The sequence below is a fragment of the Ursus americanus genome, chromosome 28 (genome assembly GCF_024610735.1).
Source record: "Ursus americanus isolate L20-20 chromosome 28, mUrsAme1.1.p, whole genome shotgun sequence".
Classification (NCBI taxonomy): domain Eukaryota; kingdom Metazoa; phylum Chordata; class Mammalia; order Carnivora; family Ursidae; genus Ursus; species Ursus americanus.
This window is the reverse complement of record NC_142154.1, coordinates 27,217,600-27,229,930: the sequence shown is the minus strand read 5'-3', so window position 1 is coordinate 27,229,930 and position 12,331 is coordinate 27,217,600. Positions and strand designations below refer to the sequence as shown.

Sequence of the window (12,331 nt, the reverse complement as noted above, 5' to 3'; positions counted from 1 at the left end):
AATCTTAAATAAAACAATTTCTTCGGTGTTTTCCAAAGCAATTGTGAAAACCAGAATTTCATAAAGGTTCCTTTTACTTCATCTATATACTCTTTTATACTCACTATAGTCTGTAGCAGTGCTATGTTATTTTTTAACCAGCATCATCATCATCGTTATTTATTTATCTTACAGGAGCATCTTTCTTTAAAGAAGTATATTATTGACATTGTGGTTGAAAGTGCAGCTCTACCAGAGCCTTTGAAAGATGGAGAAGAGCGGCAGAAAAATAAAAAAAAAGCCAAAAAGATAAAAGCCCGGATGAACTCCAGGTACCATAAATATCCTTAAAAACAAGACAAAACAAAAACTGTTAGTGATATATCCTTTTTAATGTAAATCTAAGGAAGACCCTCTGCCTTGCACAAAAGTTTAAACTTGTTTGCTTTAAGATAGCCTTGAAAATAATACTGATGAGCCTAATTTATAGCCACTTTCTTTGATTGAGAAAGAAAACTGCATATCGATCTAAAGCCCTTGCTTTCACCTGTTAAGAGCTCTTCTTATAATTGGATGCCAAAGCCTTGCCAAACTTGTGCCTCCTCCAGCATACAGTAGTATGTTTAAGTATGTGTAAACTAAGCCTATTTTTCTTTCCAACTATTGATTTTTAAATGAGGTATCAAAGAAAATCAATAGCAATCAACAAATAGAAGTCTGCTGGCTGTAGTGTCAAATCCCATGACTAGGTTTAATCAATTTGGTTGCCTGTCACAACAAGAAAAAGTTCAAGAAATATCTTGAAATGGAAAGTGAGTTGTCAGACCTGTAGTTTATCATCAGCCTCCAAAGTAACATCTGAGGATCAGACAGCTGTGTAGTACATCATTACCTCACATGCCTTGAGCATCACCTGATGACTGATGAGGCTTATTCATGACACAAGTGTAGTTCCTCTGTAGAAGATAATTTTTGCTGTTTGAGGGAAGATAATCTAAATATGTTGTTTTACCTTTATTACCAAATGTTGTGAAAGTTGGAGAAGTTGACCCATGGGATTATAGAAATATGGTTCTAGAAGGTGAATAGTGGTTATCACTCTCTAGTTTCCAATTTCAGAATGGAACTAAAGGTGTCCGTTTCATCTTCCAGAATCAGTGAAAACAAAGAATAAAAAAGGCTTTTTTGATTGTATTTTCTTAGATTCCTCTAAGTTTCTAAAAATAGTTTTACAGTATACCTGAAGGTATTACTGACCTTCATTTCTAGTTTATGCTAACAACTTGCTGACTTCCTCACACTGAAATGCTGTACAGCCCATTTTTGTGAGTTCTTTTTTCCCTCTATACGTATTCCCTTGCTAAGCTTCCCCAGTCCTGTGTCTCTAAATATCCTCTACTTAGTGATGATCACCAATTTAATATCTTCAATTTTACTCAAACACAAGCTCCTGTTGTTCTCTCCCTCACCCCACTCTCCAAAACCCCTTTGTCCCATAGTCTTCTCTGTCTCAGTAAATGAATACTCTATTCTAGCTTTGTATGCCAAAAACCCTTGAGGTCATCCTTGACCTTTCTCTTTTTCCCACACCTCACATGCAGCCCAGCAGCAAATAATGTTAGCCTTCATTTAAAATATATTCAGAATTTGACTATGTCTCTCTAACTTCATTGTTTCCCCTGAACCAATCCTTTGTCATCTCTCGCCTGAACTACTGCAGTAGCTCTGTGACTAGTATCCTTGTCTCTGCCCTTGCCTCCTTGCAGTCTGTTCCAAATACTCTAGCCAGAGTATTAAAATGTAAGTTAGATCATGTCACTTCTCTTCTCAAAACCTCAGGTTTCCTCTTCCCACATATATCCATACACCTGTCTCCTTATCTCGTTCTGGTCTTTGCTCAAATGTTCCCCTTTTGCTGAGGCTGTCCTCAAGAGCTTGACTTTTGTTTTATTTGTTTTTTTAAACATAAGTAGTGGTAACCTATTAAAATCTTAAAATTATAGGAAAAAATACCTATAATTCTGTTGCTAATATTTTGACACACACACACGCGTATATATAGATTGATGTGTGTATATATATATATGTATATATATGTGTATATATATGTATATATATATACATATCATACTGCAATGAATTTGCAGTATGATAATGGCAGAATAAGTCTACAGATATAGGTAGGTATGTATAAAAAGGTTATATATATACACACACATATATATAGATTATATACACACACGTATATATAGATATATATCAATCTATATATACATGTGTGTGTGTGTGTGTATAACCTTTTTATACACACCTACCTTTATCTGTAGACTTATTCTTCATTGCAGTATGATTTATTTAAGTAAAATGTAGAGGTATCCAGTATGGCTTATTGACTTTTGACAAATCTAGATACTCATCCATACTCCTTCAGAATTGTCTTTGTGCCTCTTTCCAAGTCAGTTGCTTACCACTCTGGCCCTTGGTAATCACTGACCTGCTTTCTGTCATTATAGATTACGTTTTCCTGTTCAAGAAAAGCATTCAAATGAAATCAAACTCCCTTGTGGCTGGTTTCTTTAACTAAGTGTACTGTTTTTGAGATATATCAGTGTTGTTGCATGTAGGTAGTTTGAGTCTTTTTATTGTACATATGCATTGTGTGCATATCCTACAATTTTTATTTATTCATCTGTTGATAGACTTTTGGGTTTCCAGTTTTTGGCATTTATAAATTAAGCTCCCCTCAAGTCCTTGAGTGCATATGTGTTTTCATTTCTCCTGGGTAAATACCTCTAAGTGAAATACAACACTATTTTCTGTAGTGGTTGTACTCTTACACTCCTATCAGCAGTATGTGGGAGTTCCAGTTGCTCCACAGTCTCGCCAGTACACACTTGATATTGTTAGTTTTTAAACTTGTAGCCTATTTCAGCAGGAGTGTCATAGTATCTCAATGTGGTTCTAATTTGCATTTTCCTAGTGACATAATATATACTGAGCATCTTTTCATGTGCACTTTAACCATTCAGTATCTTTCTTTATGAAGTGCCTGTTGAAGGTTTTTGCCTATTTTAAAAGTTGAGTTGTCACCTTACTTTTGAGTTGTTTATATATTCTCACTACAAAGTTCATTGTCAGATAGGTGTATTGCAAATTCGTTCTTGCAGTCTGGAAATTGCCTATTACATTTTCTTGAAGATAGCCTTTGATAAGCAAAGGTTTTTACTTGTGATGATGTTTATTTTGGGTTTTTGGGTTCCAAGAGGTCTCTGAACAAAGGTTAAAAATCCTTCTGTATTTTTTTTCTAGAAGCTTTGTAAGTTTTAGTTTTGCATTTAGGCTCATGATTCACCTCAAATAAATTAATGGGTATCATATGAAGCATTGGTGCAAGTTTATTTTTCCATGTAGGTAACCAGTTGTTCCAACATTATTAGCTGAAAAGGTTTCTTTTTCCATTATACTGTTAGCACTTTGGGTAAAAAAAGAAAGGAACCTTCCCTTTGTTTGTGATTCTGTTTCTGGACTGTTCTATTCTTTTATTTTAAAAAATAGAAAAAAATTGATAAAAAATAGAATTCAGTCTCTGAAGTGTAGATCCATTTCTGGACTCTGTGGTCAGTTCATTAACTTTGATACATTCATCTGTCTTCAAACTGTCTTGATTACCATGGCTTTATAGTAAGTCTTGAAATAAAGTACAAGTCCTCCAACTTTGTTTTCTTTTTTGAGACTTCTGAAGAGAAAGTTAAAACAGAAACTTGGCTTAAAAAAATCCAATCTCAAGAATGTAGGTTATGGGAGATTACTGACTCAGTGAAACTTTCCAATGTCAAACTCATTGACATCCCTGAGGGGGTGGAGAAAGAGAGAGGTCTAGAAGAGATACATGAACAAATTGTAGCTGAAAACTTCCCTAATCTAGCAAAGGAAACAAGCATTTGTGTCCAAGAGGCAGAGAGGACCCCTCCCAAGGTCAACCACGACAAACCTACGCCACGTCATGTCACATCATAGTGCAATTCACAAGTATTAGATCCAAGAATACAGTATTGAAAGCAGCCAGGGTGAAGAAATTTCTCATAAACAGAGGCAAAAATATCAGAATTACGTCAGACCTCCTTACACAGACCTGGAGTGAGAGGAAGGGCTGGCAGGGTATTTTTAAAGCTCTATCCGAGAAAAACATGCAGCCAAGGATCCTTTATCCAGCAAGGCTGTCATTCAGAATTGATGGAGAGATAAGGACCTTCCAGGATCGCCAACACTGACCAAATTCGTAACCATGAAACCAGCCCTACAGGAGATATTAAGGGGGGTTCTATAAAAGTAAAATGGCCCCAAGAGTGATACAGAACAGAAATTTACAATCTATAGAAACAAAGACTTTACAGGCAGCATGGCATCATTCAAATCATATCTCTCAAAAATCACTCTCAATGTAAATGGCCTGCATGCTCCCATAAATGCCACAGGGTTGCAGATTGGATAAAAAGACATGACCCATCCATTTGCTGTCTACAAGAGACCCATCTTGAACCTAAAGATACAGCCAGCCTGAACGTGAAGGCATGGAAAACCATTTTTCATGCCAATGGACCTCAAAAGAAAGCTGGGGTAGCAATTCTCAGACAGATTAGATTTTAAACTAAAGACTGTAGTTAGAGATACAGAAGGACACTACATTATTCTTAAAGGATGTATCCAATAAGTGGATATGACAATTATAAATATTTACGCCCCAACAGGAGAGCAGCAAGATACACAAGCCTACTCTTAACAGAATAAAGAGACATATAGATAAAAATACGTTAATAGTAGGGGACCTCAACACTCCACTATCAGCAATAGACAGATCACCTAAGCAGAAAATCAACAAAGAAACAAGAGCTTTGAATGACATACTAGACCAGATGGACCTCATAGATATATATAGAACAGTACACCCCAGAACCAAAGAATACTCATTCCTTTCTAATACACATGTAACATTCTCCAAGTAGACCATATAGTTGCTCACAAAACAGGTCTCAACTGATACCAAAAGACTGAAATTATTCCCTGCATATTCTCAAACCATATTGCTTTGAAATTGGAACTCAATCACAAGGAAAAATTTGGAAGAAACTCAAAACACTTGGAAACCGAGAACCATCCTGCCCAAGAATGATTGGGTAAATCAGGAAATTAAAATCAATTTAAATAATTTATGGAGGCCAACGAGAATGAAATCAACGGTTCAAAACCTATGGGACACTGCAAAGGCAGTCGTAAGGGGAAAATACATAGCCATCCAAGCCTCATTCAAAAGAATAGAAAAATCTAAAATGCAGTTTTTATATTCTCACCTCAAGAAGCTGGAGCTGGAACAGAAGAAGAGGCCTAACCCATGCGTGAGAAAGCAGTTGATCAAGATTAGAGCAGGGGTCAATGAATTAGAAACCAGGAGCACAGTAGAACAGATCAACAGAACTAGAAGCTGGTTCTTGAAAGAATAAATAAGATTGATAAGCCCCTGGCAATACTTATTCAAGAGAATAGAGAAAGGACTGAAATTAATAAAATTATGAATGAAAGGGTAGAGGTCACAACCAACACCAATGAAATAGGAAGGATCAGTAGAAACTTTTATCAACAGCTTTATGCCAATAAATTAAATAACCTGGAAGAAGTGGATGCCTTCCTGGAAACCTATAAACTACCAAGACTGAAACAGGAAGAAATTGATTTTTTAAACAGTCCGATTAATTATGAAGAGATTGAAGCAGTGAATAAAAACCTCCCAAAAAATGAGTCCAGGGCCTGATGGATTCCCTGGGGAATTCTAGCAAACATTCAAAGAAGAAATAATACCTATTCTCCTGAAGCTGTTTCAAAAAATGGACACAGAAGGAAAACTACCAAACTCATTCTATGAGGCCAGTATTACCTTAATCCTCAAACGAGGCAAAGACCCCATCAAAAAGGAAATTACAGACTGATGTCCCTGATGAATATGGATGCCAAAATTCTCAACAAGATCCTAGCTAATAGGATCCAACAGTACCTTAAAAGAATTATCCATCACGACCAAGTGGGATTCATCCCTGGGATGCAAGGGTGGTTCAGCATTCTCAAATTGATCCATGTGATACATCATATCAACAGATAAGAGTCAAGAACCATATGACCCTCTCAATTCATGCAGAAAAAGCATTTGACAAAATACAGCATCCTTTCCTGAGTAAAACCCTTCAGAGTGTAGGGATAGAGGGTACATTCCTCAATTTCATAAAAACCATCTATGAAAAGCCTACAGCAAATATCATTCTCAATGGGGAAAAGCTGGAAGCCTTTCGCTTAAGAACAGGAACATGACAAGGATGCCTACTTTCACCATTATTATTCAACATAGTACTAGAAGTCCTTGCAGCAGCAATCAGACAGCAAAACGGGATAAAAGGTATCCAAATCGGCAGAGAAGAAATCAAAGTGTCTCTCTTCGCAGATGACATGATACTCTATATGGAAAACCCAAAAGAATCCACCCCCAAATTACTAGAACTTATAGAGCAATTCAGTAATGTGGCGGGATACAAAATCAATGCTCAGAAATCAGTTGCATTCCTATACACGAACAATGAGACTGAAGAAAGAAAAATTAGGGAATCCATTCCATTTACAATAGCACCAAAAATCATACATTATCTCGGAATTAACCAGAGACGTAAGGGACCTATATTCTAGAAACTATAAATCACTCTTGAAAGACATTGAAGAAGACACAAAAAGATGGAAAAAATATTCCATGCTCATGGATCGGAATGTTTAACATAGTTAAAATGTCCATGCTACCCAGAGCAATCTACACTTTCAATGCCATCCCGATCAAAATACCAATGACATGTTTCAAAAAACTGGTACAAACAGCCCTTAAATGTGTGGAACCAGAAAAGGCCCCGAATCACCAAGGAATTGATGAAAAGGAAAACAAAGCTGAGGGCATCACATTGCCGGATTTCAAGCAATACTACGAAGCTGTGATCACAAAGACGGCATGGTACTGGCACAAAAACCAGACACATATACCAATGGTACAGAATAGAGAACCCAGAAATGGACCCTCGACTCCTTGGGCAACTAATTTTTGGCAAAGGAGGAAAAAACATCCGGTGGAAAAAAGACAGTCTCTTCAATACATGGTGCCAGGAAAATTGGACAGCTACATGCAAAAGAATGAAACTTGACCACTCTCTCACACCATCCACAAGGATAAACTCCAAATGGTTGAAAGACCTCGATGTGAGACAGGAATCCATGAAAATCATAGAGGAGAACATAGGCAGCAACCTCTTTGACATTGACCATGGCAACTGTTTTCATGACACATCTCCAAAGGCAAGGGAAACAAACAATAAAATGAACTTGTGTGACTTCATCAAGATAAAAAGGTTCTGCACAGCCAAGGAAACAGTAAAAAAAACTAAGAGGCAGCCCACGGAATGGAAGAAGATATTTGCAAATGACACTACCGGTCAAAGACTGGTATCCAAGATCTATAAAGAACTTCTCAAACTCAAGACACGAGAAACAAATAAACAAATCATAAAATGGGAAGATGATATGAACAGACACTTTTCCAATGAAGACATACAAATGGCAAACAGACACATGAGAAAATGTTCAAAATCATTAGCCATCAGGGAAATTCAAATCAAAACCACACTAAGATACCACCTTACTTCAGTTAGAATGACAAAAATTGACAAGGCAGGAAACAACAAATGTTGGAGAGGATGTGGTGAAAGGGGATCCCTCTTACATTGTTGGTGGGAATGCAAGTTGGTACAGCCACTTTGGAAAACAGTGTGGAGGTCCCTTAAAAAGTTAAAAATTGAGCTACCCTATGACCCAGCAATTGCACTACTGGGTATTTACCCCAAAGATACAGATGTAGTGAAGAGAAGGGCCAAATGCACCCCAATGTTCATAGCAGCATTGTCCACAATAGCTAAATCGTGGAAGGAGCTGAGATGCCCTTCAACAGATGACTGGATTAAGAAGATGTGGTCCATATATACAATGAAATATTACTCAGCCATCAAAAAGAATGATTTCTCAACATTTGCAGGAACGTGGACCAGACTGGAGGAGATAATGCTAAGCGAAATGCGTCAAGCAGAGAAAGACAATTATCATATGGTTTCACTCATCTATGGAATGTAAGAAGTAGGAAGATTGGTAGGAGAAGGAAGGGAAGAAGAAAGGGGGGGTGAACAGAAGGGGGAATGAATCATGACAGACTATGGACTCTGAGAAACAAACTGAGTGCTTCAGAGGGGAAGGTTTGGGGGAATGGGATTGACCGGTGATGGGTATTAAGGAGGGCACGTATTGCATGGTGCACTGGGTGTTATACGCAGGTAATGAATCCTGGAACCTTACATCAAAAACCAGGGATGTACTGTATGGTGACTAACATAATATAATAAAAAATATATTAAAAAATATTAAAAATAAGATCAAAAGATTTTTAGGTTATTGAAAGGACTGTATATGATATTATATTGGTGGATATATGTCATTATATATTTGTCCACACCCGTAGAATATAGAGGACTATAGAGTGAACCGTAATGTAAACTATGGATTTGGGGTGGTAAAAATGTGTCAGTGTAGGTTCATCAATTGTAACAAATGTGCCACTCTTGGGAGATGTTGACGTTGGCGAGACTAAGCAAGTGTGGGTCATCAGGTATATAGGGGAATCTCTGTACCTTTTTCTGAATTTTTCTGTGAACCTTAAATTTCTATAAAAAATGAAGTCTTTAAAAAATTTTTGTCTATCTTTTTAAACCTGTAACGATCTATAGTAACACCCCCTTTTTCATTCCTGAGAATTATAATTATTCTTCAATTATTGTGGCCAGGAATTTATCAGCTTTATCAGTCTTTCAAGAATGATCTTTTGCTGTCATTGACTTTTCTTAATTTTTTCTATTTCACTTATTTATGTTTTTAATTATTTTTTCATGTTTACTTGGTATTTATTTTGTTTTCCACCCTATATTCCTAAGGTAAAAACTTAAAATTACTGATTTGAAACCTGACTCATTTTCTAATATATGCAATTATAGCTATAAATTTCCCTTTAAGCTATGTCCCACATGTTTTATATGTTGTGTTTTATTTTTCCTTCAGTTCAAACTATTTTCCAATTTCACTTCAAATTCATTGACCCATTGTTTACTTAGAAGTATAAGTGCTAAATTTCCAAATAATTGGGGACTTTTGTCTTGATATTTAATTTCCTGTGGTGAGAGAAGATACTGTGCAGAATTTCAATTCCTTTAAATTTATTGAGACTTGTTTTATGCCCATCATCTGGTTTGTCTTGCTCGGTGTTGCGTGTTTACTTGAAGAGCATGTATATATTGCTTGTGGCAGGTGTAGTTTCTGTAATGTCGGTTAGATCTAGTTCCGTGATAGTGCTGTTAAAGTCTTCCACATTGTATCTCTAATATTGTCTATCTCATATTGTGTCAGTTACATAAAGAAGAATATTTACATTTCGAATTATTTTGCACTTAAATCTCACACTTCAGTATTTTCCAGTTTTGCTTCAAACTTTGAACCTTTGTTGATAAATACATACAAATTTAGTAATATTTTATCTTCTTGAAAAATTGACCCCATTACCATTATAAAGTATTCTTGTTTTTGGTAATATTTCTTATGGTGAAGTCTAATTAACTAATATTAGTATCATCATTTCCACTCTATTTTCGTGATAAATCTTTTCCCATTTTTCTGGTTTTATTCTTGTGACTTCCTCTCTTTATATATTTTCATATGTGAGTCTTCTTTTCTGTCTTTTCTGACAGTCTGTTATTTGCAGTTTTTCATCAGTTTACATTTAATGAAATTATTGCTGTGGTTGTTTTAAATGTACTGTTTCACCGTCAACTTTTTGTCTGTTGTTTGTGCCTTTTTTTCTTCTTTTCTGCCTCCTTGTGGATTATTTTTTTAGTATTCCATTTTCTATCCTTTATTGATTTAGTATTTGTACTACTTTATTTTTAGTGTTTGCTTCTTTTAAAATATGTAACCTTAAACTATCACATAACTATATATTAAACCACTTCAGTTATAAGTTTAGAATCTTACAGTAGTATCTATTTTCTCTTGTCTTTTGTGTAATTATTGCCGTTTATTTTACTTCTATATGTATAGTGCACATCCCACTAGAATTTCAATTTTTCTTCTAATTATTCAGTTGTCTTTTACATAATTTACAATACGATTCCCTGTGCTTTTCATTTTTTTGTCTAGTTCTCAGGTTCTCTCTCTTACGTTTTTTCTTCACATGAATTACTTCCTTTAAGAGTTTTTATTTGCAGGTCTAGTGGCAGTAGATTTTCTTACCATTTGTTTGCCTGAAAATGTTTATTTGACTTTCATTTCTGATTGATGTTGAATTACATAATAGTGGCTTTTTTCTTTCAGCACTTGGCAGTTTTGTTCTATTTTCTTATGCTTGGGTTGTCCCTGATTAAAAGGCAGCACCTAACGCCTGAAACTAATAATTCACTATGTGTTAAATAAGTTGAATTTAAATAAAATCTAAAAAACAAAGGCAGTACACATTCTAATCCTTTTTTACTATATACAATATTTCTTGTTTTCATTTGGCTGCTTAGTATATTTTTCATATGATGGTTTAAAGCAATTTCATTATAGTATGCCTTGGTGTGGTTTTCTTTGTTTTTCCTCCTTGCTGTTCATTAAGTTTCTTGAATCTGTGAGTTTATATTTTCCCTCAATTTTGGAAAAATTTTGGACACTGTTTCTTAAAAAAAATTTTTCTGTGCCAGACTATTTTTCTTTTCTGGAATTTCAGTTGCACTTAAAATAGAGTGTTCGATGTTCTTCCACAAGACATTTTTCCCCCCTTTGGATCAATTTGGATAGTTCTGTTGCCTTCTATGATGTTTTCTTCTGCTGTTTGTCATCTGCTATTAAAATTGTCCACTACTCTGGGAAACAAACTGAGGGCTTCAGAGGGGAGGGGGGTGGGGGATTGGGATAGGCAGGTGATGGGTAGTAAGGAGGGCACATATTGCATGGTGCACTGGGTGTTATATGCAAATAATGAATCATGGAACATTGCATCAAAAACTGGGGATGTACTGTATGCTGACTAATGTAAAAAAAGTTATAAAAAAATAAAATTGTCCACTGAATTTTTCATTTCATATGTTTTATTTTACATCTCTCTGTGTCCCTTTTGGTTCTTTATTATGGTTTCAGTTTATCTATTTCTAAGTCTGATTTGTTCTTTTTTATGTTTATGGTTTCCTTTACTTCCTTTAATATACTTATGAATTTATTTGGAGTCCATCATACTTGTAATTTCTCCATCTGAGATGGTTTATTGACTGATTTTTCTCCCAGATTCAAGTATTTTTCCTGTTACTTATGCCTAGTAATTTTGTTGCTACTATTTTTATTTTTATTTTTATTCTTTCCTTGGACAGTATGAACTCTATGTTATTGTATGTCTGGATTTTGTTGTTTTTCTTAATAGAATATGGAATTTTATTCCGTCATACAGGTTACATGCCTTGATTTTAAGTTTTGAGTAACCTTTAATTCTAGAGCTAGATTGGCACTACTCCTAAATGTTTGGCCTTTGTAAAGTCTCCACTGAATGACTGGAGAGTTCAATATATTTTTGTAATATAGCATTTGAAACTCAAACATCTCTCAGCTTTATGCAAGCTCTGGTAATTGTTCAGCTTACAGTTCTTCGGTAGTTGGTCTTTCCTCTGCTGTGGGAAGTCTTGCCATGCTCATTCATAGATTAATATGGCCAAAGACTTAAAGAGGACCTTTGGAGATTTCTGGACCTTTGTTGCACACATCCCTTCTCACTTTCTCTGTGCATAAATTCCAACTGTTTCCTTGTCTCACACTTACATCCTCTGTTTTGTTTACCTCTTTCCCCTCATATATAGCTGTTTGGAAAGTGCCTTCAGGCAAAAAATGAAGTAGTCATGGGACCTAGTTAATTTGTTTCCTTTTGCTCAGGGATTACTGTCCTAGAATACTAGTTGTCTATACATGAAAATCAGTTATTCCATATGCTTTAGGAATTTTCATTGCTGTTCATAACAGAAAGTCCAGTATGATACTAGTTAGTCCGTAGTGTCTAAAAACAAAATTGTCAAGCAACATTGTCAGCATTTCCCCAGTTCTTTTTGCTGTAGCACTTACCATCATTTAAAGTCCTATTTATTTAATTATTCTTTACACATTGTTTTTCTCCCATTAGAATATGAACTTCATGAGGATTTTTATCTCTGTTGCTGGC

The 12,331-nt window shown here is 35.5% G+C and overlaps 1 protein-coding gene across 8 annotated transcripts in view; it reads left to right on the top strand.

The window, feature by feature from the left end:
* Nucleotides 1-12,331, top strand: part of SCAPER (S-phase cyclin A associated protein in the ER) — a 514,000-nt gene that overhangs the window by 230,941 nt on the left and 270,728 nt on the right. For all 8 annotated transcript variants that reach the window (XM_045795116.2, XM_045795115.2, XM_087856756.1 and 5 more), the window contains one exon: nucleotides 175-311. In XM_045795116.2, coding sequence (XP_045651072.2) covers nucleotides 175-311 — 137 coding nt within the window. The remainder of the gene's footprint in view (nucleotides 1-174; nucleotides 312-12,331) is intronic.